The following is a 25,154-nucleotide window of genomic DNA, read 5'->3' on the forward strand; positions in this document are numbered from 1 at the left end:
ATTCCCCAGAGCACCATAAAGCTCATTACCATCAAGTGGAAAAAAGTGCAAAGGGAGGGCCGCCTACCAAAACTTTCAGTCCGGGCAAGGAGGGCATTAATCAGAGAGGTAACTCAGAGACCAAAGTTACCCAGAAGGTGCTGCAGAGTCCCCAAGCAGAGAATGTCCATACAACCACAATAAGCCATGTACTCCATAGAGCTGGAAAAAAAAACCTTTACTTACAGACAAAAATAGCTCATTTTGAGTTTGACAAAATGCATGTGGGAGGCTCCCCAAAAGTATGGAGGAAGGTGCTCTGGTCAGATGAGACCAAAACTGAACTTTTTGGCCACCAAGGAAAACGCTATGTCTTGCACAAAACCAACACATCTCATCACCCCCAAGAATACCATTCACAACACAAGGAAACATGGTGGTGGCAGCATCATGAGGTGGGGATGTTTTTCAGCAGCAGGGACTGGGAAACTGGTCAGAGTCGAGAGGAAGATGCATGATGCTAAATACAGGGATATTCTTGAGCAATACCTATTCCGGTCTTCCAGTCAGTGAATGGAACAGAGGTTCACCTTCCAACAGGACAATGACCCAAAGCATACTGCTAAAGCAACACTTGTGGTTTAAGGAGAAATGTATAAATGTACAGGAATGGCTTAGGAATGGAGCAGTTTTGCCTTGAGGAATGGGCAAAACTCCCAGAGGCAAGATGTGGCAAGTTCATGGAGACATATCCAAAGTGACTTCCAGCTGTAACTGCTGCAACAGGCGGCTCTACAAAGCACTTATTTGAGGGGGTGAATAGTTATGCACACTAAAGTTTTCTTTTCTTTTATTTGTTTGCTTCACAATAAAAAAGAAAATCAAATGTTTAAAGTTAAATTTTTTAGTCATTCAGAAGAATACTTACCAGGATTCCCTGCACTGGTATATTCCTCCTCTGTCAATATGCTTAAATGTCGATGCAGTTCTGAAAAATACCAAAATATAAAAACAAATAATTTTGGAACCTTGAAATATCTGTAGAATGTAGAATAATTTGTCAAACATATATGAACGTCTACAGAAATATAGCCCAAAACATATCAGCGCTCGCTGAAGATTAAAGTTTAATAATTGCAATGCCAGTGCAACAAATGCAAATATAGGCCATGTTTCTGAGACCAAGCAATCAACAAATAGTAAAGCAATTACACTCTTATTCCGGCATTGGACACTGCATGGATAGCTTGAATAATCAGATCGTAAAAATAATATGCCAATATCTGTGTAAAACAGAAGCTGTCACTGCTGCAAATAAAGCAAACAATCTCCAAAATAAAATTAACTTTAATTTCAGAATAAATTTTGAGAACCTGATGGCCATGAAACTTTGGCCATAAAATATATATGTGATATATTACACTGATATACACTGCATCCACCAAATATCATGCCAAAATTACAATTATTTCATGCTGTATTTCTACGTTCTAAAGTTAAATCAAATATAAAGAAGAACTGAATTAACATTTTTAAATAGAGGGCAGCAGAGGATTTCCTTTTCAACAAAATTTACACACATGCTGTGATTACTGAATTAAAAAATATGCAATTGCAAAACCTTTTTTGCACACAAGATTTTACTTGATTTTACTCATACACCCTCCAGAGGGGGCCATTGCCAAAGCAATCAAACTAACAATGACAGGTAAACATCTCCAATAGCAAGAGTTGCAGCATGCACACTCATTCAAATGCTGAGATTGGAGTTCATTTGAAGCTTCAGGTCACCAGTGTGTACCTTTACGTGTTTCAGGAGGAGGTACAGGAGCGTGTCCACTAAGAGGGGGAGCGGTAGCAGTTTGGGGAACAAATTGGGAGACAGGGAGCACAAGAGGAGGAGGAAGTGAAGAAGGGGAGAGGGACAAAGGAGAGGTAGGGGGAGTCAAATTAAGCGGGGCTGTAGGTCTGCGTACGTTAGGTCTAACCACGATCGGGACAACCTGGTGCTTCCATTCCGACGTCTGGACCCCATGAAAAGGGTCTGAGACACATGATGCAAAAGATGTAAAATAGGAAAGGAGAAGGAGAGAGATGTTAACAGAGTAGAAAAAAGTTATGACCAAGGTGTTTAGCAAAATGTTTTAGAATCATGGACCGTTCTGAAAATGAAGGTTACGCAGAGGTCACAAAATCCATGCTATTAAATAGATACTCCAGTGTTATTCAATCTGTGCTCTATTTGCCATGTCTGCATTTCACCATTCATTGCCACGCAATGTGCTGATGAACAATCAACAATTAAATAGGTTTCACTATGTATCTAAAATTTGACTACATGTCTTAAATCTAATATTTTACAAATAATATTAAATGTAATAATTGAAATAAATATAAAAATACAAATAAATGAAATAATAATTGTGAACTGTGACTGAAAATGCTCTTTGTTTGCTTTGCATTTCTGTGCCATCTGTGCTAACAGATATGTTCAAACAGTTGGAGCAGCAGCAGAGCAACAGCTAAAACTATTTTGAGGTTTTTTCTAAAAAACCTGCAGAAGCAGAAAATGAAAGCCCCTTGCACACTAATGCTACTTGTTGCCACAAGAAAGTGGAAAGTACAGTTGAACTAAAGAAATATTAGAAGTGAACATCTAACTGTGTTAAAAAATACACAGTATAATTATGTATACTGTGTTTATATATTGTGAGCTTTTTTGGATCTGCTCATCATGTCTTACATTTCAGTTTCAGCAAGGAATTGCTATTTCAGTGGATCACTAATCAGAAATTAATCAACATTACACAGCTGATGTGGCAGATAGAGATTAGATTGAAAAATGTAGATGTGTCCTTTGAAATCTTAAAGCTCAAACTACCACAGCCCTCCAATAAATCAGATGCAGTTTTGCATGTTAAATCAAACAATATGCTAACTGTGAACTGTGTCATTTATTTAGCATTAATAATTTAGCATTTATTTAGCATTAACACCTTTGAAAAAGCTGCTCTCAGATTCCCCTATACCTGTTTGAGAGTCATCAGATGGAGTGACCGCAGGACCCACCACAGTAGCTGAGAAGGCAGCAGCAGAGCCAGAAATATGGGCAGAAGATGCAACAGCAGTAACAGGGGAGTGAGGAGTGGGTGGGATGCTAGATATCACAGCAGAAGTGAGGTAGGGAGAGGGCAGTAATGAAGCACCAATAGCAGGAGGAGGGATGGTAGCAGGGAAAGCATGGACAGGTGGCTGGTTTTCAGAAGGTGCCGGAGGACAAGGAGGAAAAGGAGCAGAAACAGAAGCCACATCAGATGGATGTGGCAGAGATGTCAGGGGTGTGGGAGGAACTATAGTAGAGGGCACTGCTTCCATTTGTGGGAAAGAGCCTTTGGATGTGGGAGAATTCACTTGGGGAAAAGAGCAATGAGGATGGGGAGTGTATAGAGAGGGTGGAGGGTTCATATGAGGAATAGATTTTTTGAGGGGAGGGTCTAAATCAGGGGCAGATGAAACGGTGGCTGGCCTGCGAAGTGTCTGGCTGCTTTGTACAGGCATATGATGGACAGGTTCTGATATATTGACAGGAACAGGACACAAGCTGGGCTTCACTTCAGGAGACTTCCATTCTCTCTGCCAAGATGCTAACATGGGGGTGGAACGTAATGAAGAAACAGTGATGGTATGGGTCGATGAGTCAGGTAGAAAGAAGAAGGGAGAAGGAGGTAGAACAGAAAAAGAATATCATAGTGATTTTAGGAGCATATAAATAATAGCATTGTCTTAATTATGCAAGTCATTATTTGTCCAAAAGCATTACAATTTTATTAGTTGCAATTATTAATATTTTCTATAGGGGTATCACAACCCAGTACCAAACTTATGTCCAAACACTATTATTTTACCAACATCAGCAAGCTGTTATTATTAGCAATTTAAATGGATATTAAGGGCGGCACGGTGGCGCAGCAGGTAGTGTCGCAGTCACACAGGTCCAGGGGCCTGGAGGTGGTGGGTTCGATTCCCGCTCCGGGTGACTGTCTGTGAGGAGTTGGTGTGCTCTCCCCGTGTCCGGGGAGCTCCGGTTTCCTCCCACAGTCCAAAAAACACACGTTGGTAGGTGGACTGGTGACTCAAAAGTGTGAATGTGTGTCTGTGAAGGACTGGTGCCCCATATATATATATATATGTATGTACAGTTGTGTAAAAAAAAAGTGTTTGCCCCCTTCATGATTTCCTATTTTGTCACTCTTTAAATATTTCAGATCAAACAAATTTAAATATTAGTCAGAAACAACACAAGTAAACACAAAATGCAGTTTTTAAATTAAGTGGCCCTGTGTGAAAGTGTTTGCCCCCCAAACCTAATAACTGGTTGGGTTACCCTTAGCAGCAACAACTGCAATCAAGCATTTGCGGTAACATGCAATGAGTCTTTCACAGCGCTGTGGATGAATTTTGGCCCACTCATCTTTGCAGAATTGTTGTAATTCAGCCACATTGCAGGGTTTTCGAGCATGACCTGCCTTTTTAAGGTCATTCCACAGCATCTCAATAGGATTCAGGTCAGGAATTTGACTAGGCCACTCCAAAGTCTTCACTTTGTTTTTCTTCAGCCATTCAGAGGTGGACTTGCTGGTGTGTTTTGGATCATTGTCCTTCTACAGAACCCAAGTTTGTTTCAGCTTGAGGTCACGAACATGGCCGGACATTCTCCTTTGGGATTTTTTGGTAGACAGTGGAATTCATGGTTCCATTTATCACAGCAAGTCTTCCAGGTCCTGAAGCAGCAAAACAGCCCCAGAACATCACACTACCCCCATATATTACTGTAAGTATGAAGTTCTTTTTCTGAAATCCGGTGTTACTTTTACACCAGATGTAATGGGACACACACCTTCCAAAAAGTTCCACTTTTGTCTCGTCAGTCCCCAGAGTATTTTCCTAAAAGTCTTGGGGATCATCAAGATGTTTTCTGCCAAAATTGAGACGAGCCTTAATGTTCTTTTGTTAGTTCTTAGTGTTTTCTGTCTTGGCGCTCTGCCATGCAGGCCATTTTTGCCCGGTCTCTTTTTATGGGGTCATGAACGCTGACCTTAACTGAGGCGAGTGAGGCCTGCAGTTCTTTGGATGTTGTTGTGGGGACTTTTGTGACCTCTTGGATGAGTCATCGCTGCCCTCTTGGGGTAAATTTGGTTGGCCAGACACTCCTGGGAAGCTTCATCACCATTCCACATTTTCGTCCATCCATCCATCCATTATCTACCGCTTATCCGGGTCTGGGTCGCGGGGGAAGCAGTCGGAGCAAAGAAACCCAGACCTCCCTCTCCCCGGCCACTGCCTCCAGCTCCTCTGGGGGTATACTGAAGCGTTCCCAGACCAGTCGAGACATGTAGTCTCTCCAGCGTGTTCTTGGTCTGCCCCGGGGCCTCCTCCCCGTTGGACATGCCCGGAACACCTCAACTGGCTCCTCTCGACGTGGAGGAGCAGCGCCTCCACTCCAAGTCTCTCCAGGATGTCCGAGCTCCTAACCCTGTCGCTAAGGGAGATTCCAGACACCCTCCACTTGAGGCAGGATCTCACTTCCAACCTGGAGAGAGCACGTTTTCGTATTTGTGGATAATGGCTCTCACTGTGGTTTGCTTTAGTCCCAAAAGAAATTGAACTCAGGTGTGATTAACCACAGTTATGTTTTACCTGGGGGGGCAAACCCTTTTTCACACAGGGCCATGAAGGTTTTTTTCTACCTTAATAATAATAATCCATCCATCCATCCATCCATTATCTGTAACCGCTTATCCAATTTAGGGTCGCGGGGGGTCCAGAGCCTACCTGGAATCATCGGGCGCAAGGCAGGAATACACCCTGGAGGGGACGCCAGTCCTTCACAGGGCAACACAGACACACACGGACACTTTCGAGTCGCCAATCCACCTGCAACGTGTGATTTTGGACTGTGGGAGGAAACCGGAGCACCCGGAGGAAACCCACGCGGACACGGGGAGAACACACCAACTCCTCACAGACAGTCACCTGGAGTGGGAATCGAACCCACAACCTCCAGGCCCCTGGAGCTGTGTGACTGCGACACTACCTGCTGCGCCACCGTGCCACCCCTAATAATAATAATAATAATAATAATAATAATAATAATAATAATAATAATAATAATAATAATAATAATAATAATAATAATAATAATAATAATAATAATAATAATAATAATAATAATAATCCTTCATTTAAAAACTGCATTTTGTGTTTACTTGTGTTGTCTTTGACTAATATTTAAATTTGTTTGATGATCTGAAACATTTAAGAGTGAAAAACATGCAAAGAAATTAAATAAATAAATCATGAAGGGGCAAACACATTTTCACACCACTGTATATATGTCCTCATTTTAAACATGTTAAGAATTTGTTCTTGATAATGTAGGCTATAAATAAAATTTCAGCATTTGCAGTTTTTACAGTGCACTCTTTCAAATTGCAATTTTGGTAGAAATCTATTCATTTTTGAGGTTTCATCTAAATTTAAAATTGTGTGAGATTTCTCAGATAAATTCTCTAACAAGGCACCAATTTTTAAGTTAAAATTACCTGTCCCAGTGGCAGAGGGCATACTGCTGGGCCTGGTGAGGGAAGAACCAGGCTCAGCCAACGATGCACGATACAACTTTAAGGAGCTTGGCACAGGGGGAGGTATAGAGCCAGTAGGACAGGAGTCAAGACTAGGAGAAGCAGAACTGGTGACAGAAGAAGAAGGACGTGAAGAAGGGAAACTGAGAGGTCTCCAAAGTCCTGGGGCAGAGAGGGTGGCTGAGAAGAAGGAAAACAGGAAAAAGGTAAACAAAAGGTGAGAAGAAGCAGTTAAGAAGCAGTAGGGAAACACAGGTTGACAGCAAAAGTGTAAATTAAGCTTGAGAAAAACTCAAATGTAAGTGGCAAGTGACAAAATATCTGAAACATTATGAATAAAGAACAAACTATAAATAATGATACTCAACACCCATTACCTGTCTGAGGTAGAGGAGTAGTGGAGGAGGAGGAGGGGAAGACGGAAGAGACAGAGAAAGAAGGAATGCTGGGAAGTGTGGAGGAGCGAATTTGTGGGTGTGAAACTACAGTGCCTTCGGCAGAACTGATCTCCATCATATTAGAGTCAGCCTGGCCTCCAGAGGGCCTCCGTGGAAGAGATACAGGCACTTAAAGAGAGCAGAAGTTAAAGCAGAGTAGAAAAAGACAATTATTAAAAGTGTTAAAAGTAATTATAGGGAAGGAGAAGCCTATTTTTGAGATTATGAATTTTATAACACTTATTTTAAAATTCTTTTTAATGATTTTCACTGTGGTTTATTACATAAAAGAGGATGCACAAAGGATGCACAAAGACATCAGAAGGAAACTGATACTAGTAGATAATCACTTTAAAAAGATACTATAGAAGAGATAATAGACTGGTCAATCTCTCAAACCAACAACTAATCAAGTATTTACAGTTCAACAGTGGCACAGGGCTACTGTGCTAAATCTGTACAACTTCTATAACCCTAAAAATATAAATGTTTAATTTCTCTAGTTTAATTTCAAATTTTGCATCAGTCAATATTCCACATCAGTAACTCCAAAATGAATCTATTTTAAGTATTTATTCATATTTATATATAAATAATAAGGTATTTATATTTCTACGAGCAAATTCACAGAGAGCTGCATGGGGTTACCATGGGTTTCAGGTAAATGCCTTTAAACAGATGAGCTATAAAATTTGGCTATTGAAAATCCCACCTGAATGAAATGGGCAGTTTAAGGGATTCTCTATTTACAAAAGAAAATGTCCCACAGTATATTTAGGCATGGTGTGTTTTAAACACGCACACAATACACTGAGGCCCCAACTTAGATCTTGATAAAATTTCTTGAGTCTGGTATCACAGTAAAAAGAGAAGCAGATGACTGTTTACAACAGGAATGTTTTCTAGGACGTTTTCCAGAAAACAAGTAAATCAAAATCCATGACACTAAGAAAGAATTCCAGTTTTGCATCATATGCTTCAAGTAAAAATCAGGCCACCTTCAGTATATCGTCGCTGTTCAACTAAAAGCGTGTATCTGCCAAAATAGTAATTTTACAGGAGAAGCAATGAACCTTCTGAATTTTCACTGAAAGTCAATGTAAAAAGATTTTATTCCAAGTATTTTTTTCTATTTGTCCATTTCTATTGGTCCATTCATACTGAAATTTTCACACTGTGTGAATGATAGCTGCTGTGTTCAAATGATATTGTAAACCTAAAATCAACAAAAATGGAGTTTTTAAGTGGACAGCAACATTATACAATGCAATTATTATTAATACACCTCATGGTTTTGGGTATTGTTTTCTAGGTATATATTTTTGATGTTTTATTTCAATCTTTTTTCAAACTGCTCTGACACTGCTTCTGCTCTTTGAGCATGCACGCGTATACCTGAGCCTGATGCTGGCTGGAAGATTTTGGGCAGGGCAGGAGGATGGGCGCGGATGAATGCTGGCACAGCAAAGACATAGGGGGATGGGCGTTTGTGCTGAGCAGAGCCAGCAGGGTGGGGTGGGTTGATGTGGTGAGGTGGAACCAGTGGAAGAAATGGATTCAGAGAGGTTGGAGGAGGAAGGTTAGGAGCAGGGACTGATGAACCCGTCCATTCCCTTTCAGAATTAACTAAAAGATGAAAATGAGGTAAGCAGTGAAACAGAGAGAAAAAAGGAATTTGGAGAAATGAAGGATTTGTTTGAGAGGAAAAAAAGGGAAATGAAATAAAGAAGAAACGGTTTTAAAAAACCAAAGGTGAGAGACCTCAGATAGTCATGTAAATTCATTCACTTATGTTTTGTGCTCATGGTAATATCAGAATGTTTTACATAATGAATATGTCATGTTTTAACGATTTACATATTATATTCATATAAAAGATGTCACAGAAAAGCAATACTCCAGAAAAGACATGCAGATGAAACTACTCACATCTCAACTGGATTACAAAGTAGCTGGTAATTCGATTTTAAAAACCACCCAGAACTATTAAACATAAAATTTCAAACTTAATCCACTGTGCAGTGATTGCCTTTTGCACCCTGCATGAATCTGATTACATTTAAGCATTCGAGTCCTGTATGAAAATTAAATTTTATATGCCATCAATATACTCCAAAATACTATATTCTGAATGATACTGCAGTTAATTTGTGTATGATACAAAGCATTAATTTAAACAACAAAACAAAGTTCTCAAATGTATGTTTCTCAAAGGTATGTTTCTCATTTCTTTACATACATTTGTCAGAGAAATAAATATATTGCCTCAAAAAATGAAAAATAGTGGATTGTTTTTTTAGTTATGTTATGCTTCTCTTTACAATGGTGAAAAGACTATAAAGATAATTATATATACATTGCCTCATCACCAGCATGTCGACTATAAAAGAGCAGCATAATTTGGGCATAAAAATATGGTTATTACAGATGGATAACACAGTTTCAAATAAATTTGAACCTGAATGTCATGATGGGAGACTGAAATGAGCAATGACATGAAGCAGATGAAGTTATGAGCATTATTTCAGAAAAGAAAGAGGAAAGTCCAGAAAGCTACCTGTTACAAATGGTTTTGTGTCTGCAGCAGGCCTCCATGCCTGATCATGATCTCTTCTAACAGAAGAAGGAGGAGCTGAGCATTAAAGTAAAAACATAAGACAGAAAGATCTCATTTGGGAAATCTTCCTGTGTAAGTATAGCTAAAACAGCTAAAAATGTATCAAATGCAGCATATTTTCTTTGACACATTCATCACAAATGATATCTTTTACAGAGGTTATTATTTGTTTTTGCTATTGAATAAATCTCTGATGAAAATCTTTGAAAGGAAGACCATAAATGATGATACTGGAAAAACTAAAGTATATAGAATATAGAGAATATTATGTAAGCACCAAGACAAAGGTTAAGGTCAAATGAAGCTTAAGCTCAGAAAATGCTTAAGAAAGTAACAGTTTACAGAAAGAACACCTCATCACATTTTTCTGTTTGCAGAAAATATTTCTGTGTCAGTGAATGCCTGTGTCTGCATATGTATGTGTGTGAGAACAATGTTCCAACCTGTTACTGCTATGCTGATGTTTGCTCCTGTGCTTGTCCTCCTGTCCTCCTCATCACTGTCATTAAAGTCTTCCAGGTTCCCAATGTCTGACTGCTTAAGGCTCATTAGACTGGCTAAGCTCTCCATGTCCTCGTCACTGCAGGAAGAAGTAATATATATTGGCTGCCCACCTAAAGCCTTATAATAAACAGAAATGAGCAGGCCAAGTGCTACCAAATATTTAACCCATAAAGTAGAAAATCTTCCCAGATGAGACAGTATATAAAAGAGCTACTCAGAAAACTCCATTCATTCTCTTTTTTACCGCTTTGATCACATGCTAGTACTACTGGCAGAACACATCAAAATCCATATATTTCTTTATTAACATGTCCCCATATGGTGGTTATATGGTGATTACTCACGTGGCTTTGCCCTCCTTGAGGAAAATGCATGTCAGTGTGAACTTCATTATGGCATCCACAACTTTCACAGACAGAGGCTTCAGACTGAGCGTCAGATCAAACTGTGCTGAAGTAGCACTGACATATTTTTTCATGTTTACATCCACCGAGGCTAGGACTTTCCGATGGCCCTTTGTCTCCTGTATGATTTTAGAAAATTACACCATAAAAAATATCTCCAATAATATAGACATTTACTACTATAATTAACTAAAGAAATATCCATGACTGATGCACAAATACTATGAAGTATTCTTGTGAAATATAGATTATATTTCATATGTACAATCAGACTTGCATTTTCTATGATGAATGTCCAGTCTTTGTCTTCATATTCATCAGCATTTGGATCCTATGGAAGAGTTTAAGGAACATAATTTTATTAGTTTTATGCACTCGGCAAAAACTGCAAATTATCATTTGTCTTGCAGTAGCTGTTCTGTCTTTCATAAAAAATATAAATATTGTGAATTTACAGTGTTAACCCTGTAGTACTACGCAAATATAGTAATGAAATGTACTAAAATAAATTATTGCAATTGTATAATACAGTATACACATTGTAAATAATCTGGGAGTTACTCTAGAAATAACTGCCAGTACATACTGACACATCATTTTTTCTAGTAGAGTGAAACTTTGTGGTGTAGGCTTAGTGCACCTTGAAAAGTGTGACAGTAATCTCCAAATTTTCAGGCACCTGCCACACCACCGTCCCTCTGTATGGGTTCTTGATACCTGGTTGCCAGCCATGAAGCTGAAAATACAAATTATATGTGAGCACCTAAAACACACCAGGGGACAATTTTAGATCACAGAGTACTTAGATTTTCAGGTTTCAGAGTTGCCTGAAAAATCCTGTAGCCTGAACACAAAGACAAGTGTCGTTGATGCAAAGCAACGATAAGCATATTCACTCATGAAATTAACTAAACAAGTTCAGTTCCTTTGTTCTACAGATCTATAAATCTATGCTAAATCCACTGGTATTTCCATGACCTATTTCTGTCATGACGGTTTAACATACTCAAATAAAGTGTGGGATCACAGGTTAACAGGGATGTACAAAATACATCAGTTAACAGCTCACAGCTGTAATGGGTAAAACTGAAACAGCAATGCACTACAATCCACATCCTCTCCTCACTCCTCACCTTAGTACAGATGCGTCTGTTCCGCCTCGACAAAACCACCCTGAGTTTATCTGGCTGCCTGCAGACAGAGAGAGTGTAAAAGTACACACGGTTAAACCCTCAGTTATTTTGTTATACAAAGTCCTAAGATAGAATTATATTTTATAAACTTTTGTATTTCTAGATCATGATATTTATTAACACATTTACAACAATATACTCTTGCTAGCTACTCATAATATTTCTGGCTAAAAGATATGATCGGCATTTTTTAAATAAAAGGCATTCGGTTGATATCATTTCTTGCTCTTTCACAATTATTGTAGAATGATTTACAGCTCATTTAGCAATAACAGACACTTTTAAAATCAGATGGAGCCATTTTTACAACTTCAAAGAAATTAAAATCTCCCTGGCAAATACCCCCAGCTCCTCCTTGGGGAAAATAAAATCAATTATTCAGTTATTTATATACCATTTGATAGTGGAACTGAACAAAAGAAAACAGAAGTACATCTCAGGCTTAATGTTTCATTCAAACCATTAAATCTATGGTGCTTAGGCATTTAGTATTCAAAATGAACAACATTTAAATACAAAACAATTTCATAGCTGTTTTTCATTAGACTAAAGTGTATCCTTGAGTAAATGTGTCATAGAAGGGGAAGTCAGTCCTCAGTTAAGTGATAGATGAGGAAGGATATCACATTTCAGTTAGTATGTTACTTTACTTATCTGTCCCACTTCCACCACAACATTCGTCTAGGAAAACCCCTTTGATTCTCACTGCTCATAAAGCAGTGAGACATATATACATACATATATATACACACATATATATATATATATATATATATATATATATATATATATATATATATATATATGTGTGTGTGTGTGTATGTGTGTGTGTGTGTGTGTTTGTGTGTGTGTGTGTGTGTGTGCACACGCATACACACATACTGATTCAGAACCAGGTGTCAGAACTTGTCTTACATCCTGAATAAATAGACAGAAAGAAAAACTGATCCTGGAACAGCAGCCTTATTTTTATAGATTTTCTACATGTTTTTAAATGAAGTTCTGTCATGCTGTACCTATGACTTGTGATAATCATAATCAGTTGATCCTGTATCAGTTCAATTATTAGGCTTTTAAAAATGACAAAATTACCAGTTACAGAAGTACAATTATATAGTCACGCAATACAGACTTGTCAAAACTAGAAATGATCTTATTTCATTTATCTCTGAACAATAACATGTGCGACTTGAGTGTTTATAAAAAAGCCGCTGGTTACTAGGAAGCAGCCTGGAGCAAAAAGAAGGGAATAGCAAATTTCAGTTAGGACTTGCTCTTCTTTATACGTCTGTGTTTTATAAGTCTCTCTGAGTGGAGGGTGTGGTTCTTCCTTACTCAAACAGAAGGTAAACGTACTGGCAACCTTTCACCACTCTCTTATCAAGCTGATCAGACTCATTGAGTCCAGACAAACACAAAAAATATATCAATATTTGTAATGTTTTTTCAAGTCATTTTTAGAGATACACCATACCACTTACACTTCCCAGATTACAATACCAATGTAAGATACCATACTTATGTAAGATTGTCACATGTTCAAATGTCACATGTCTTCCTCCAGGAATAAATGCATAGCCAACAACATTGCAGCTTCCACAAACAAAACAAATATATTACTTACAATGACAATGGGCTAAACTACTTCCATTCAGCTCATTCAGCTACAATAACAGTCCCACGTGTGTTTTGCTCAGTAATAGCTAACAGGTGTTATTTTATTATATACATCACATGCTCATTACTGTTATCACGATTCATATTTCATTGGTTGTTATTTTCCACAACAGACAACTGTGCAATACTTCAGAATAGATTTCAGAATAGATTTGCCACAGAATCATATTAGATAATGTCTTTTTCCCTGCACATGAGTACTTTCTGCTAATATTGGCACCGATATTGATCTGATATTTAATTTTGTAATAAATCCACAGTACATCCAAAATCTTTCTGAATTGTAATACACTACCTCCCTTCGCATTAATCAGTCACTAAGACTCTAAGAAAAATGCTGATGAGTCGATCTAGTAGGACACACACTGCATACAGAGAGTAATTTCCTTTGAGCACAGATGTAGAACGAACACACAGAAGCAGGAGGCCCCAGAGATGGGCTCGGACTAAAGCGAAACTGCAGGGTGAGATCAGCCCTTGCCTTCTGGTCTCACATTGCAGGTCACTGTGAACAGCAGCTGTATAAAAGCATGACGAGCCACAGTGACAGCTGACAGAATCATGAGGCAAACAAAAATAGCTTGAGAAAAAGGCAGACTGGTGGGCTTTAGAAACCTTATTAAGCTCTATAAAATGTTTGCAAAGCACATGACAAGGCTATGTCACTTAACAGGGATTTGTATCATTAGAAATGTATCTATATGAATTTATATTTATAGCTGTGTAGGGTGACATAACAAAATTCTTTTGCATTCTTGTGTGCTTATATTTGTTGCAGGAATTGAATGTGATTGTCTACCTGCTACTTAAAGAGATGTACATTATTAAACAATATTACGTATGCGTCACGTGTGTAAAATTGCTTGACATTAGTGATTAGGGCTAAAAACATCACTGAAGCACCTCACACTCTAAGCCTCAGTATGACTGCACCATTTTTACTGGTCACATTTAACACCACTAACCTGGTGATTCGTAAAAGCAGAAATTAACTATTTAAACCAATTCAATTTTAAATTGCCAAATGTCAATTTTAAATATTTAATCGGTTAATTTTTTTTAATATATATATTTAAATTCATGTTCAAATAATGTTACAAATATACACAAGCAAAAATATTCTATGGTTCGTAATTTTCTGATGACAGTGACAATATGCAAAGTATAACTTGTTTGGCCTAATCTTTATAGCTGAGTCACAGTGGGCTTTACAGTTATTCTAGGGATGGCTATGCATGAATGCATGTCATGAGATACCGTGTTGTACAGTCTCATCTCTCATTCCAGGCATGGTGTCTAGTTTGCATAAAGCTGAGAAACACTGTTCTTTAAACAGTCAATCCTGACTTTCAACATTCTACACATTCAACGGTTAGGCCTGTAGTATTCTTCCATGTGCCTGTATGAATTTGCTACAGCTGTCCCCTACACACTGACTAATAAGCAAATAAGCTGAAACATTGCATGGTCTGCAAAAAAAAAAATTCTGTTAATTGTTTAATTGTGTAGTTTATCATGTAAATAATGATTCTATTAAATCTGCAGATGTTTAAGCAATGTCCAACGGGTCTCCAAGTAAGTTACAGGATTGTGCTATCATGCAAAATATATAGTTTGCATGTAAGCACTGAGTACTTAAAATACATAAAGATGAAAAAATCCTGTTTTGATGCAATTTAAAATCTGAAAGTTATGAGATCTGCAAGCTCTTTAATCACAGTGAACTTTGTGCATGATACACACCTATGGAGGGGGGAGGTTAGATGATTTTCAGTAAATGCTCTAAGCATTGCCCTCATGACTACATTTGACAAAAATCTGACTGCAGCATCCTTTCATGTGTTTCACTGAGCTATTAGGAAGAGCTATGAGGAAGGGTAATCTGATGAGTATCCTTCCCAATGAATGGAAATTATCTGACAGGCCTTGACACTGTATAGTGTGAACATCTACAGTCACTGCTTAAAATGCATAATATTTTGAAATTTTTATTTATTTTATTATTTTTTATAAGTCGGTAAACACCAACAGGGTTTTATAATAAGTAGACAGTCCACGTTGGAAAAAATTAACACTCTTAGTCAGCAATTCATATAAGCACCTCATGTTTACTGAGCATTTGAGGAGGAGACAGCCTTAATTTGAGGCATCTAATTCAGGCAGAGTATCACATTCGTCATATCCAGGGACTGTAGCCCAGAGGGAAAGAATAACACTAAGGGATCACACTGCAATATGATTATAGAGTAACTGCAGAATGGCATTCATTAGTGAAATTGAATTTCAAGCTTCATCACGTCAGTAATCAGAGTGAAGGTTTATTTACACTGATCTGCACAACATACGTGGCTGTATGTGGGTGTAATAAAGGTGTTCCCTCTGTCATCCAATTGAAATCACGCCCATTTTGAACACAGAAAGGCTGCTTCACTCACTGCACTGTGTACTTGTCTCTCAAGCAAAAGCGGTCTTTGATTGGATAGACACACTGCATTGGCTGGATTGATCTGCATTTAGCTCTTCTAAACTTTTTTGCTGCACCAGACCCAATGGCTCCCATTGAAAATAAATGGGGTCCCTTGAGGTGCGATGCAACATCAGACCAGTGTAAATGCATTGTGAGCACTCACTAACACTGCAGGGAAATTAAGTGTTCAAGACTGAACATTAATTCAAATATTAAACGCAGTTTCTTTTCTAGGGAAATTACATTGTTGTGTCTAAGTTCCATGTATTTCAATAATTCAATGTGGTGCTTTTAAATTTGTTTGTAACAAATACTGTTCTTCTAGATGTAATGATATAACACAAATGTGGCCTTTCTTATACATTACCATAAATGACCAGTGGACAGCTAGCATGGCCGCCTAATGTGACAGATCTGGGAAGTTTGCGTTGTTCTCCAGCATTTTAAGCTGTTCAGTGTCACTGCATTATTGAGATGATGGGCTTGCCTCACTTCTTAGGAAGCATATGTTCACCTCAATGAGCATATACCATATAATGTTATATCTGGAGTAAAATGCTTTATTGTTTTATTTTGCCACACACTGTATCTACATTTACATGACTATGCTCTTGTCTTGATTGACAGCGTGATGAGCACCATTACATATACCACAGTGATGATTTGGAGTGTCTACTTTGATCATCAGTACTTGACCACATTAATGCTTTCTTTGGTGAATTCCATCTAAATCTTCACAGATCATCTTCACACCCTGATGAACACATGCTGATTTTGCATCAAATGTGACAAAATACCTATTCATTACCTTAATTTCAGAGAAATACTAGCTAAGCAAGTGTCCTCATACTTCTGGCCATATCTAGGTTTAAAAACTTAATGTCTAAACAAGATCTGGGGAAGTTAATCCACGCTTTTATCTCCAGTCAAACAAACATACAAAGAGAACCTAGGACATGACCCCAGGGTTAAGATCCTCACACTGGCTGCCAGTAAGTTACAGAATGGACATTTAAATATTGATACTTCTCTAAAAATCTGCACAGTCGATAAGGACATAAATACATCTACAGGAAGATAACTGGAAGATTACAAACTGAACAGGCCTCTTAGATCCCTCAGAACCCATCAACTACTGGTTCATCTATTTATATTGTCCAAAGCTTGAATCTCAGATATGTCCTAAATAAGGCCACCTTTAAGATCAAAAGACTTTCCTTTTTTTCCTCAGGCCTTTGACACTTCAGCACTTTTTAGTCTTTACTTACATTTCCTTTTAAAAGTTTGTTTTTACTTCCTTAAAAATTGCATTTTGTATGTCTTTGCATGTTATGATTATATTCCTTCGCCTTTCTTATTTTATGACATCTACATGTGTTTTATACACTTTGACATTGATTTATTTCTGATTTTATTTATTTATTGTATTTGTGTAAAATATCTTGAATAACCATAATGTACAAATTCATTCATTCATTATCTGTAACCATGTTTCCAGTTCAGGGTAGTGGTGGGTCCGGAGCCTATCCGAAATCACTGGGCGCAAGGCGGGAACACACCCTTGAGTGGGCACCAGCCCCTCTCAGGGACACGCACTCACTCACACCTATGGACACTTTTGAGTCTGCACTCCAACCAACCAGCATGTGTTTTTGGATGGTGGGAGGAAACCGGAGACCTGGAGGAAACCCACACAGACACTGGAAGAACACACCAAACTCTTCACAGACAGTCACCTGGAGCAGGGCTCAAACCCACAACCTCCAGGTCCCTGGAGCTGTGTGACAGCAACACTACCTGCTGTGCCACCCCAGTGTACAAATTGTACTACATTAATATAATTGCTTTCATTTGCTTTTGATTTTACTTGCTTTTGACCCTTGCTCATATTAGCACCATACATCATATATAAAGAAAGCCCATGCTGTACTGTGTCATTACTTATAAACACCAACTTGGCACATGCTTTATGTGAAGGTAAGGATCAATGACAACATGCAGAGGGAGATCATTTACAAAGCTGGAAACATCAGATAACTTACTCCACACTCTAGTGAGTGTTTAAACAAGTGTGTGCTGGTGGAAAAACAAGGAGACTGCTGGCACCTTCAACACAGTCATTTCTGTCTGGTCACTGAAATGTCTCCTTTTGACCGAGCTCCAATTAGGACAAGCGCGCGTGTGTGTGTGTGTGCGTGTGCGTGTGCTTGCTGGAAGGTCTTAGCCACTTAGCTAGAGTTTGTGTCCTACAAAAACCAGGAGTAAGAAAAAAAATATGATATGTTATATTTGGTGCATATTAAAACCTCGGTGTAGATAATGTCTACATAATCCTTTAATTTAAGAATTTTAATTATTAGAAAATGTAATTTATTTTTTTCCCATATAATTAATGAATAATAGGCTTAAGCCTTGGGATTTAACAAAACTAAACATGAGTTTCAGAAACACTGACTATTGATGACATAGAGATACAACAAAATTTAAAAAGTAGAAATAATATAGTTAAAATAATTTTGACAATTATGGTAGGGGTGGCACGGTAAAGCAGCAGGTAGTGTCACAGTCACACAGCTCCAAGGACCTGGAGGTTGTGGGTTCGAGTCCCACTCCAGGTGACTGTCTGTGAGGAGTTTGGTGTGTTCTCCCTGTGTCCGTGTGGGTTTCCTCCGGTTGCTCCGGTTTCCTCCCATGGTCCAAAAAACATGTTGGTAGGTGGATTGGTGACTCAAAAGTGTCCGTAGGTGTGAGTGAATGTGTGTGTCGCCCTGTGAAGGGCTGGCGCCCCCTCCAGGGTGAGATCCTGAGTTCCAATGATTTCGGGTAGGCTCCGGACCCACCGCGACCCTGAATTGGAAAAGCGGTTACTGATAATGAATGAATGAATGAATAGAAATATTTGTGTTGTAGACACTGTAACCCCTGACATCTAACATGACTGTAAACCTTTTAATAAGTGAATGTTTTGATTCATTGTTTACAATGCAGCTTTTGACAGCAAACAACATTGAAATATACTGTTCTTGGTCATTGAAATCTCAAATCTGTTCATCTAAATGACATATTTATAGTATAGTTACTAGAAAATAATTCCCTATATCCCTAAATGAATATGCTACGAGTCCACTCATCCCTGGCAAATTGAACACAAGACCCTGCTAGCTGACAGGACTGAATCTGTAGGTTTATGACGTATAAAACCCTTTCTTTTCTTTAGTCTGATTTTTGAAAACGATTTGGAGATACTGCAGTTTCAAAAAGGAAATGCTCAACCATGGAACTGACAGTTAATTTCACTCACGCTTTATCTACTAGCGTATTAACATCATGAACATGAATATATAACATGAACTTGATTTTCACTGGAGGGATTCTGTAATAAAGGACTATGAATTTGAGGTGATAAGTTTCAAAGGACGTGATATTTACCTCAATTCTCAAATTACAACTGAACTGACTTGCTTCAAATATCAGTTACACCTGAAAGAAATATATTACACAAATTATAACTAATTAGTGCCCAAAAGGAAAGTGAAAGACAAGGCTGATGCGATGTTTTACACATACGGCCGTTTTGTACACATGTTAAAGCCGTGTTTTCCGTGTAGAAAACGAGAATGGTGAGGAATCTGAGAGAAATGAGAGTCCAAAGCCCTGAATGGTGGGTTGTTCTGCTCATCAGCTCTGAACAGAAACTCCTCATGACAGTAATTATGGTAAACACAGCAACAACACGGAAGTGAGCTGATACGCACTTTGCAGATGACAACAGCATTTTCTCAGCAAAACATTATCCCACAACATAAAATATGGACTATAATACACCCTGGTGTGTAATAAATAAATGTCTTATTGACGACACTCATTTTCTGAAACTGTGTTCACGTGTTTAGACCGAGACTAAACCGCTCCCTCAATAAAACCTCATCCAGAACATTTCGTTTAGAGGTGATATTAGAAGCTACGTTAACTCGGGGTGGGGGTGGGTACTCACCACTTGTTGTTGCACTCCACGGTGAGCTCGGAGAAAGAGACCACGAACTGGAACTTGCACGCCCTCTTTCCCAAGCGTTGGAACCGCTTCCACACCGAGGTCATGACTACGCTTTGAGTTTCCTCGCGAAATGTTATTTAAACAGAAAAAAGACCCTCCATTCTGTGATTATTCTGCGTTAGGCGCGTCCCTCAGCCGTTGCTCTGTGACAGGGCTGCGCTCCTTCACATGGCGCGAGCGTGCAGGCGGGAGCGCGCACAGCTCCCCTCTCACTCACTCTGTTCAGCCTCTCTCTTTCTTTCACACACACACGCGCACACATCCAGCTTAAGGTACACATCAGGAACAACACAGAAGTCAAAGCCCTGAAATACGAGAGCACCGTGAATATTCCGGCCTTTCGTATCGCTATAAATAACCCAATGAGTAACTGCATGGCCTTCTCCAGAAACTCCCCAGAGCTGAATTAAACCCCACATTGTTGAATCACCCCCATAATAAATAACATTAAACCACAGACAGTGGTGCATTTACACAGCATTTATGTTTAACATCCAGTTAAGCCAGTTTTGAACAAATTTTATGTTTAACCATGTTTCAACAAACATTCAATAAATGATCAAATAGCAATCTATCTAAACTATTAATATAGCTTCTTTCAGTAAACAATTTGTTAATCCTTTCCCCTAAACTAAGCCAGTATTCTCACTCCTTGTATTCTTATTTATTTATTTATTTACTTACTTACTTATCACTTTATCAATAACATGTCACACATGAGGGCAGTGTTTAATAGAGAGATACTCACCTATAGATTCTTATTAAATTGCCACAATAAGATAATTTCAAGACTCAAGATTCTTTATTTGTCACATATAATTTGTAACAGGTACAAATATACAGTGAAATGAGAAGTGACTGTTCCTTAGACTATGCAAGTACTTAAGACAAAACTACAATTTACCATTAACTGATAAATGCTACCAAATATAAAGCTAGTATTAACAAAAAAGTATAGAATTACTATATACATGTAAAGAATAAACGCAAATAGTGCATGTTATCAATACATATATGTATACACATATATACATGCATACATACACATACTTATACACACACACACACACATTATATATATATATATATATATATATATATACACACACACACACACACACACACACACACATACACTTTGAATCGTGCAAAGAAAGAGCTCAAGTCTTCCACCAGTGAGGGGTCCTTGTCAGTTGGTGAAAGTTTGTTTATGAAAGTCCGTGATAGTCCCATTTCTGTTGTGTGATCTGACTAGATTTTTAATCTCCTCAAACAGATTTTAAATTCACAGAGACTTTTATTCTGGAAAATAAACTAATACAATTTAACCACAATAGTGAGGGATACATTTAGTAATCCTGATATAAAACAATTACACTGAAAATATTTAGCCTGATCTTGATTAACATAAAATAGAAATTTACTAATCTAATTTACAAAGAATTCCAATAGGAAATAATGAAGAAAAATTTAAAGTCCTCGCTAAAAACGCAGTGAAAATGCCAGTGGACCTCCGTGAGAATTTGTGTTATGTTAGCTTATAGCTAACAATGTACACTTCCCAAACTTGTCATTAATGCATATGAAGCTATTTAAATATTTATATTGTGATGTCGCAGTTTTTACAGTGAATCAGATTATTAAAGCTAACCCCAGAATACTTGAACTTGTAGATGTCAGAAGCTTACTCTGCCTGGTATTTTGTTGGACCTAGTTGAAATATTGACATTCACTGGGAATTTTACTGTGTGTTTAAAATCACTGTTTAAAAATAATTGTTTATTATGCCCCATGTAGCCTTATGTGGTCATGCTAAATTGGATAAGCGGTTACAGATAATGACAGATAATAATATTTATGTGGTTCAAGAGGTTAGCTACAGTATCCCTAACATTGCTTACAACCTTTATTTGTGCTTTTTTTCCAATTATTTTATCAAACAGATGTGTCCATACAAGCATCCAAACTGTATATAAAATGTCAAGTGGATATATGTTTGAATCTATCTTCTCCTTTAATCACTAATGAACCTAATTAAATTAAGATTTAAATACATTGACTACTATAATATTACAGTTAGATCTAAGGGGTATATCACATTCTGTAGGATGTCTCAGTTTATTGAGATCACTTAAATCCAAAGACAAGCCTGTCTGACAGGAACAGAGCTGTGAACATACCTGCTGCATGTTAGGCCAAGTTTGCCACTAACTGAGAAACCCTGCTTTGTACCTACATTTTCCATACAGTTTCTCCTAAATGTTGACATAAAACCGTGCACCATAACTTATTAACCTTTTAATTTCTAGTAAAAGCATCCAAGAATACAATTTAAAAGAATTATGGTATGTTACTTGAAAAGTACTATAATAATTATATGGGGAAAATCCACAAAAAAATCATACAAAAATCCACATATTCCTCTCAGCCTGTTTATTTATTTTGAGGAGCTAAATGAAGACAGGCCTCCAGGCATGCTTTAAATGGGTCAAATGATGACGTGTCTGCTCTGGGTCAGAAAACAATTCCCAGTGCCAAAAAGGAACAAAAAATGTTTTAGTCATAAATATGGACGGATTCAATCATTGTTTGACTTTTAATCATTGTGTAACTACTGTACATGGTCTAAATCCCCAAACCCAAGCCAAGCCAAGTGGTGGAGAGAGAGAGAGAGAGAAATGATGAAGGAGAAAGTTTGCTTTTTGTTGGAGGTCCTGTGATACAAGTGTGTAGTTCTTATAGGACCTCCTGTTTCTCCTAGAGGTAACACTTACTTAAGTAACAGAAGCAGGAAACACACTAACAGGAGAGACCACTGACCTGATCAGTGCTGATAGAGGGCCCAAACTGAAAATACCATTATTTTAACATTAGGTTTTTTTATGCATCCTAAATAAATAGCAATAAGGAGATTCTGAGGCTTGAATCAGTAGCACAAGCAGAAAAAGTAAGATTGTGAGCGAGTTAATGGGGATGTAATAATGCAATGTGTTATTTTGCATTAGAGTGGATGTAGGACTGATTGACTTACGCCCATCTGATATTTTCCTGACATATATTTCAATTGTGATTGAAATTCCAGGGCCTTTTTAATTTTATAAATTAGGCTCCTTGAGGAACATCGTACACACAGAAACATAACACACTTACAATGGTAAATATTTAATACAATTTTATTGCAAAAACTTGTATAGTTTTACATTTTATTGCAGCATTCAGGCACGGTGTCACAGCAGGTAGTGTCGCAGTCGCACAGCTCCAGGAACCTGGAGGTTGTGGGTTCGATTCCCGCTCCGGGTGACTGTCTGTGAGGAGTTGGTGTGTTCTCCCTGTGTCTGTGTGGGTTTCCTCCGGGTGCTCCGGTTTCCTCCCACAGTCCAAAAACACATGTTGGTAGGTGGATTGGCGACTCCAAAGTGTCCGTAGGTGCGAGTGTGTGAGTGAATGTGTGTTTGTGTTGCCCTGTGGAGGACTGGCACCTCCTCCAGGGTGTATTCCCGCCTTGCGCCCAATGATTCCAGGTAGGCTCTGGACCCACCGTGACCCTGACTTGGATAAACGGTTACAGATAATGAATTGCAGCATTCAAGGGTGGCATTTGGGCACAGCAGGTAATGTCGCAGTCGCGCAGCTCCAGGGACCTGGAGGTTCAAGTCCCGCTCCGGGTGACTGTCTGTGAGGAGTTTGGTGTGTTCTCCCCGTGTCCGCGTGGGTTTCCTCCGAGTGCTCTGGTTTACTCCCACTGTCCAAAAACACATGTTGGTAGGTGGATTGGCGACTCAAAAGTGTCCGTAGGTGTGAGTGTGTGTTGCCCTGAGAAGGAATTGCACCTCCTCCAGGGTGTGTTCCCACCTTACGCCTAATCATTCTGGGTAGGCTCCGGACCCACCGCGACCCTGAACTGGATAAGTAGTTACAGACAATGAATGAATGAATGAACGCAGCATACAAATAGTCAACATTGAATCATTGTATCCTGACTTGCATAAATCATTAGGACACTGGGAAAATGTATTCCAATATTTTTCTTATTCAAGGTAAATATTTACAAATTATTTAACTTGACACAGTCATAATAGAGATGTCAAAATATACAAAGTAAACATAATACTTTTAACATGCAGATGAAATCGGTCCAAGACTAAAATGATTTTCATAGGAATATCACAACTTCACCAGGTTTCTTTTATACAAATCATTAACTGAGCCAAGGAGAAGTCCTACCATAGCAATTATTTAAACGTGTTCAGTATCTTTAAAAGTTCTATTTAAATTGGGTTGTCTAGAAGTCCATGTCAGTCTATATCCAGAAGTGGAAAAGTACTCCTAGCAGTGGGCTGCTATTGCACCATCCTAAAAGATCACAGCTAGTGTTTAGGCTGATAAATATAGAAGGGCATTTCTGTGGCACCTGCTAACAGTCTGTCAAAATGACAGGAGGGTGTCGATGGTGCAAAAGTACAAAGTAACTTGGCAAGAAGGTCAGCTGAATCTACTGTATGACAGGCTATCAAAAAATATGTATGTTATGTATAAAATATAAAGGTAAGACGAATCCCTACTTAGGCAAAAGTGTGGCCTGTAATCGAGCCGGAAAACCCCTTTAGGCCACAAAGACGGTGGAGAGATGGTTCTTCCGGTCAAGGACTTTCCCTGGTGACACTTTCTCAAACAAAACATGATCATGAGGGCAGCAATATCCCAGCTATTACACATCTGGAACACAGCCCAACATCCCACAATATCGAGTTTAAAGCAGGAAGGCCAAGGACAGAAAGTGTTTAAGCTTTTAAGAGAGGAACTGAGAGAAATGCTTCACATTAATCATTTTATCAACCTCGAGGCCAGTAATGTCTCGTCCAACCTACTGTAGGGTTTACAAAAACCATTCCCTTTCTCACTACAGAAGTAGTGTCTGTTAGGAGTGTTACATATTAAATTATTGCTTTTCATAATGTAACAATGCCTTCATATTTAAAACAAACTACATTCAAAAGAGAATGAAAAACTTCTTTTGGGATGGTGCCTTCAAGTACGTATCTTCAATATATTCAGCTGTGTAACAGATCTTCCAGATCAGGGTCACGGTGGATCTGGGACACACACCCTCAGTCACTCACACACATATATGGACAGTTTTGCAGTCAGTCCACCTACCAGCATGTGAATTTGGAATGTGAC

The 25,154-nt window shown here is 38.4% G+C and overlaps 1 protein-coding gene across 3 annotated transcripts in view; it reads right to left on the reverse strand.

Annotated features, from left to right (window-relative positions):
• Nucleotides 1–20,160, reverse strand: part of ehbp1l1a (EH domain binding protein 1-like 1a) — a 44,805-nt gene extending 24,645 nt beyond the window's left edge. For 2 of the 3 annotated variants that reach the window (XM_066681694.1, XM_066681693.1), the window contains exons 1-8: nt 19,914–20,160; nt 11,716–11,773; nt 11,223–11,318; nt 10,860–10,913; nt 10,523–10,701; nt 10,118–10,254; nt 9,615–9,689; nt 908–967 (exon numbers count right to left, since the gene is read on the reverse strand). In XM_066681694.1, the coding sequence (XP_066537791.1) occupies nt 908–967; nt 9,615–9,689; nt 10,118–10,254; nt 10,523–10,701; nt 10,860–10,913; nt 11,223–11,318; nt 11,716–11,773; nt 19,914–20,017 (763 nt within the window). In that variant the 5' untranslated portion in view covers nt 20,018–20,160. The remainder of the gene's footprint in view (nt 1–907; nt 968–9,614; nt 9,690–10,117; nt 10,255–10,522; nt 10,702–10,859; nt 10,914–11,222; nt 11,319–11,715; nt 11,774–19,913) is intronic. The other variant, XM_066681695.1, reaches the window with a different exon arrangement.
• Between the last annotated feature and the right edge of the window lie 4,994 nt (nt 20,161–25,154).

The sequence above is a fragment of the Hoplias malabaricus genome, chromosome 9, assembly GCF_029633855.1.
Source record: "Hoplias malabaricus isolate fHopMal1 chromosome 9, fHopMal1.hap1, whole genome shotgun sequence".
Taxonomy (NCBI): domain Eukaryota; kingdom Metazoa; phylum Chordata; class Actinopteri; order Characiformes; family Erythrinidae; genus Hoplias; species Hoplias malabaricus.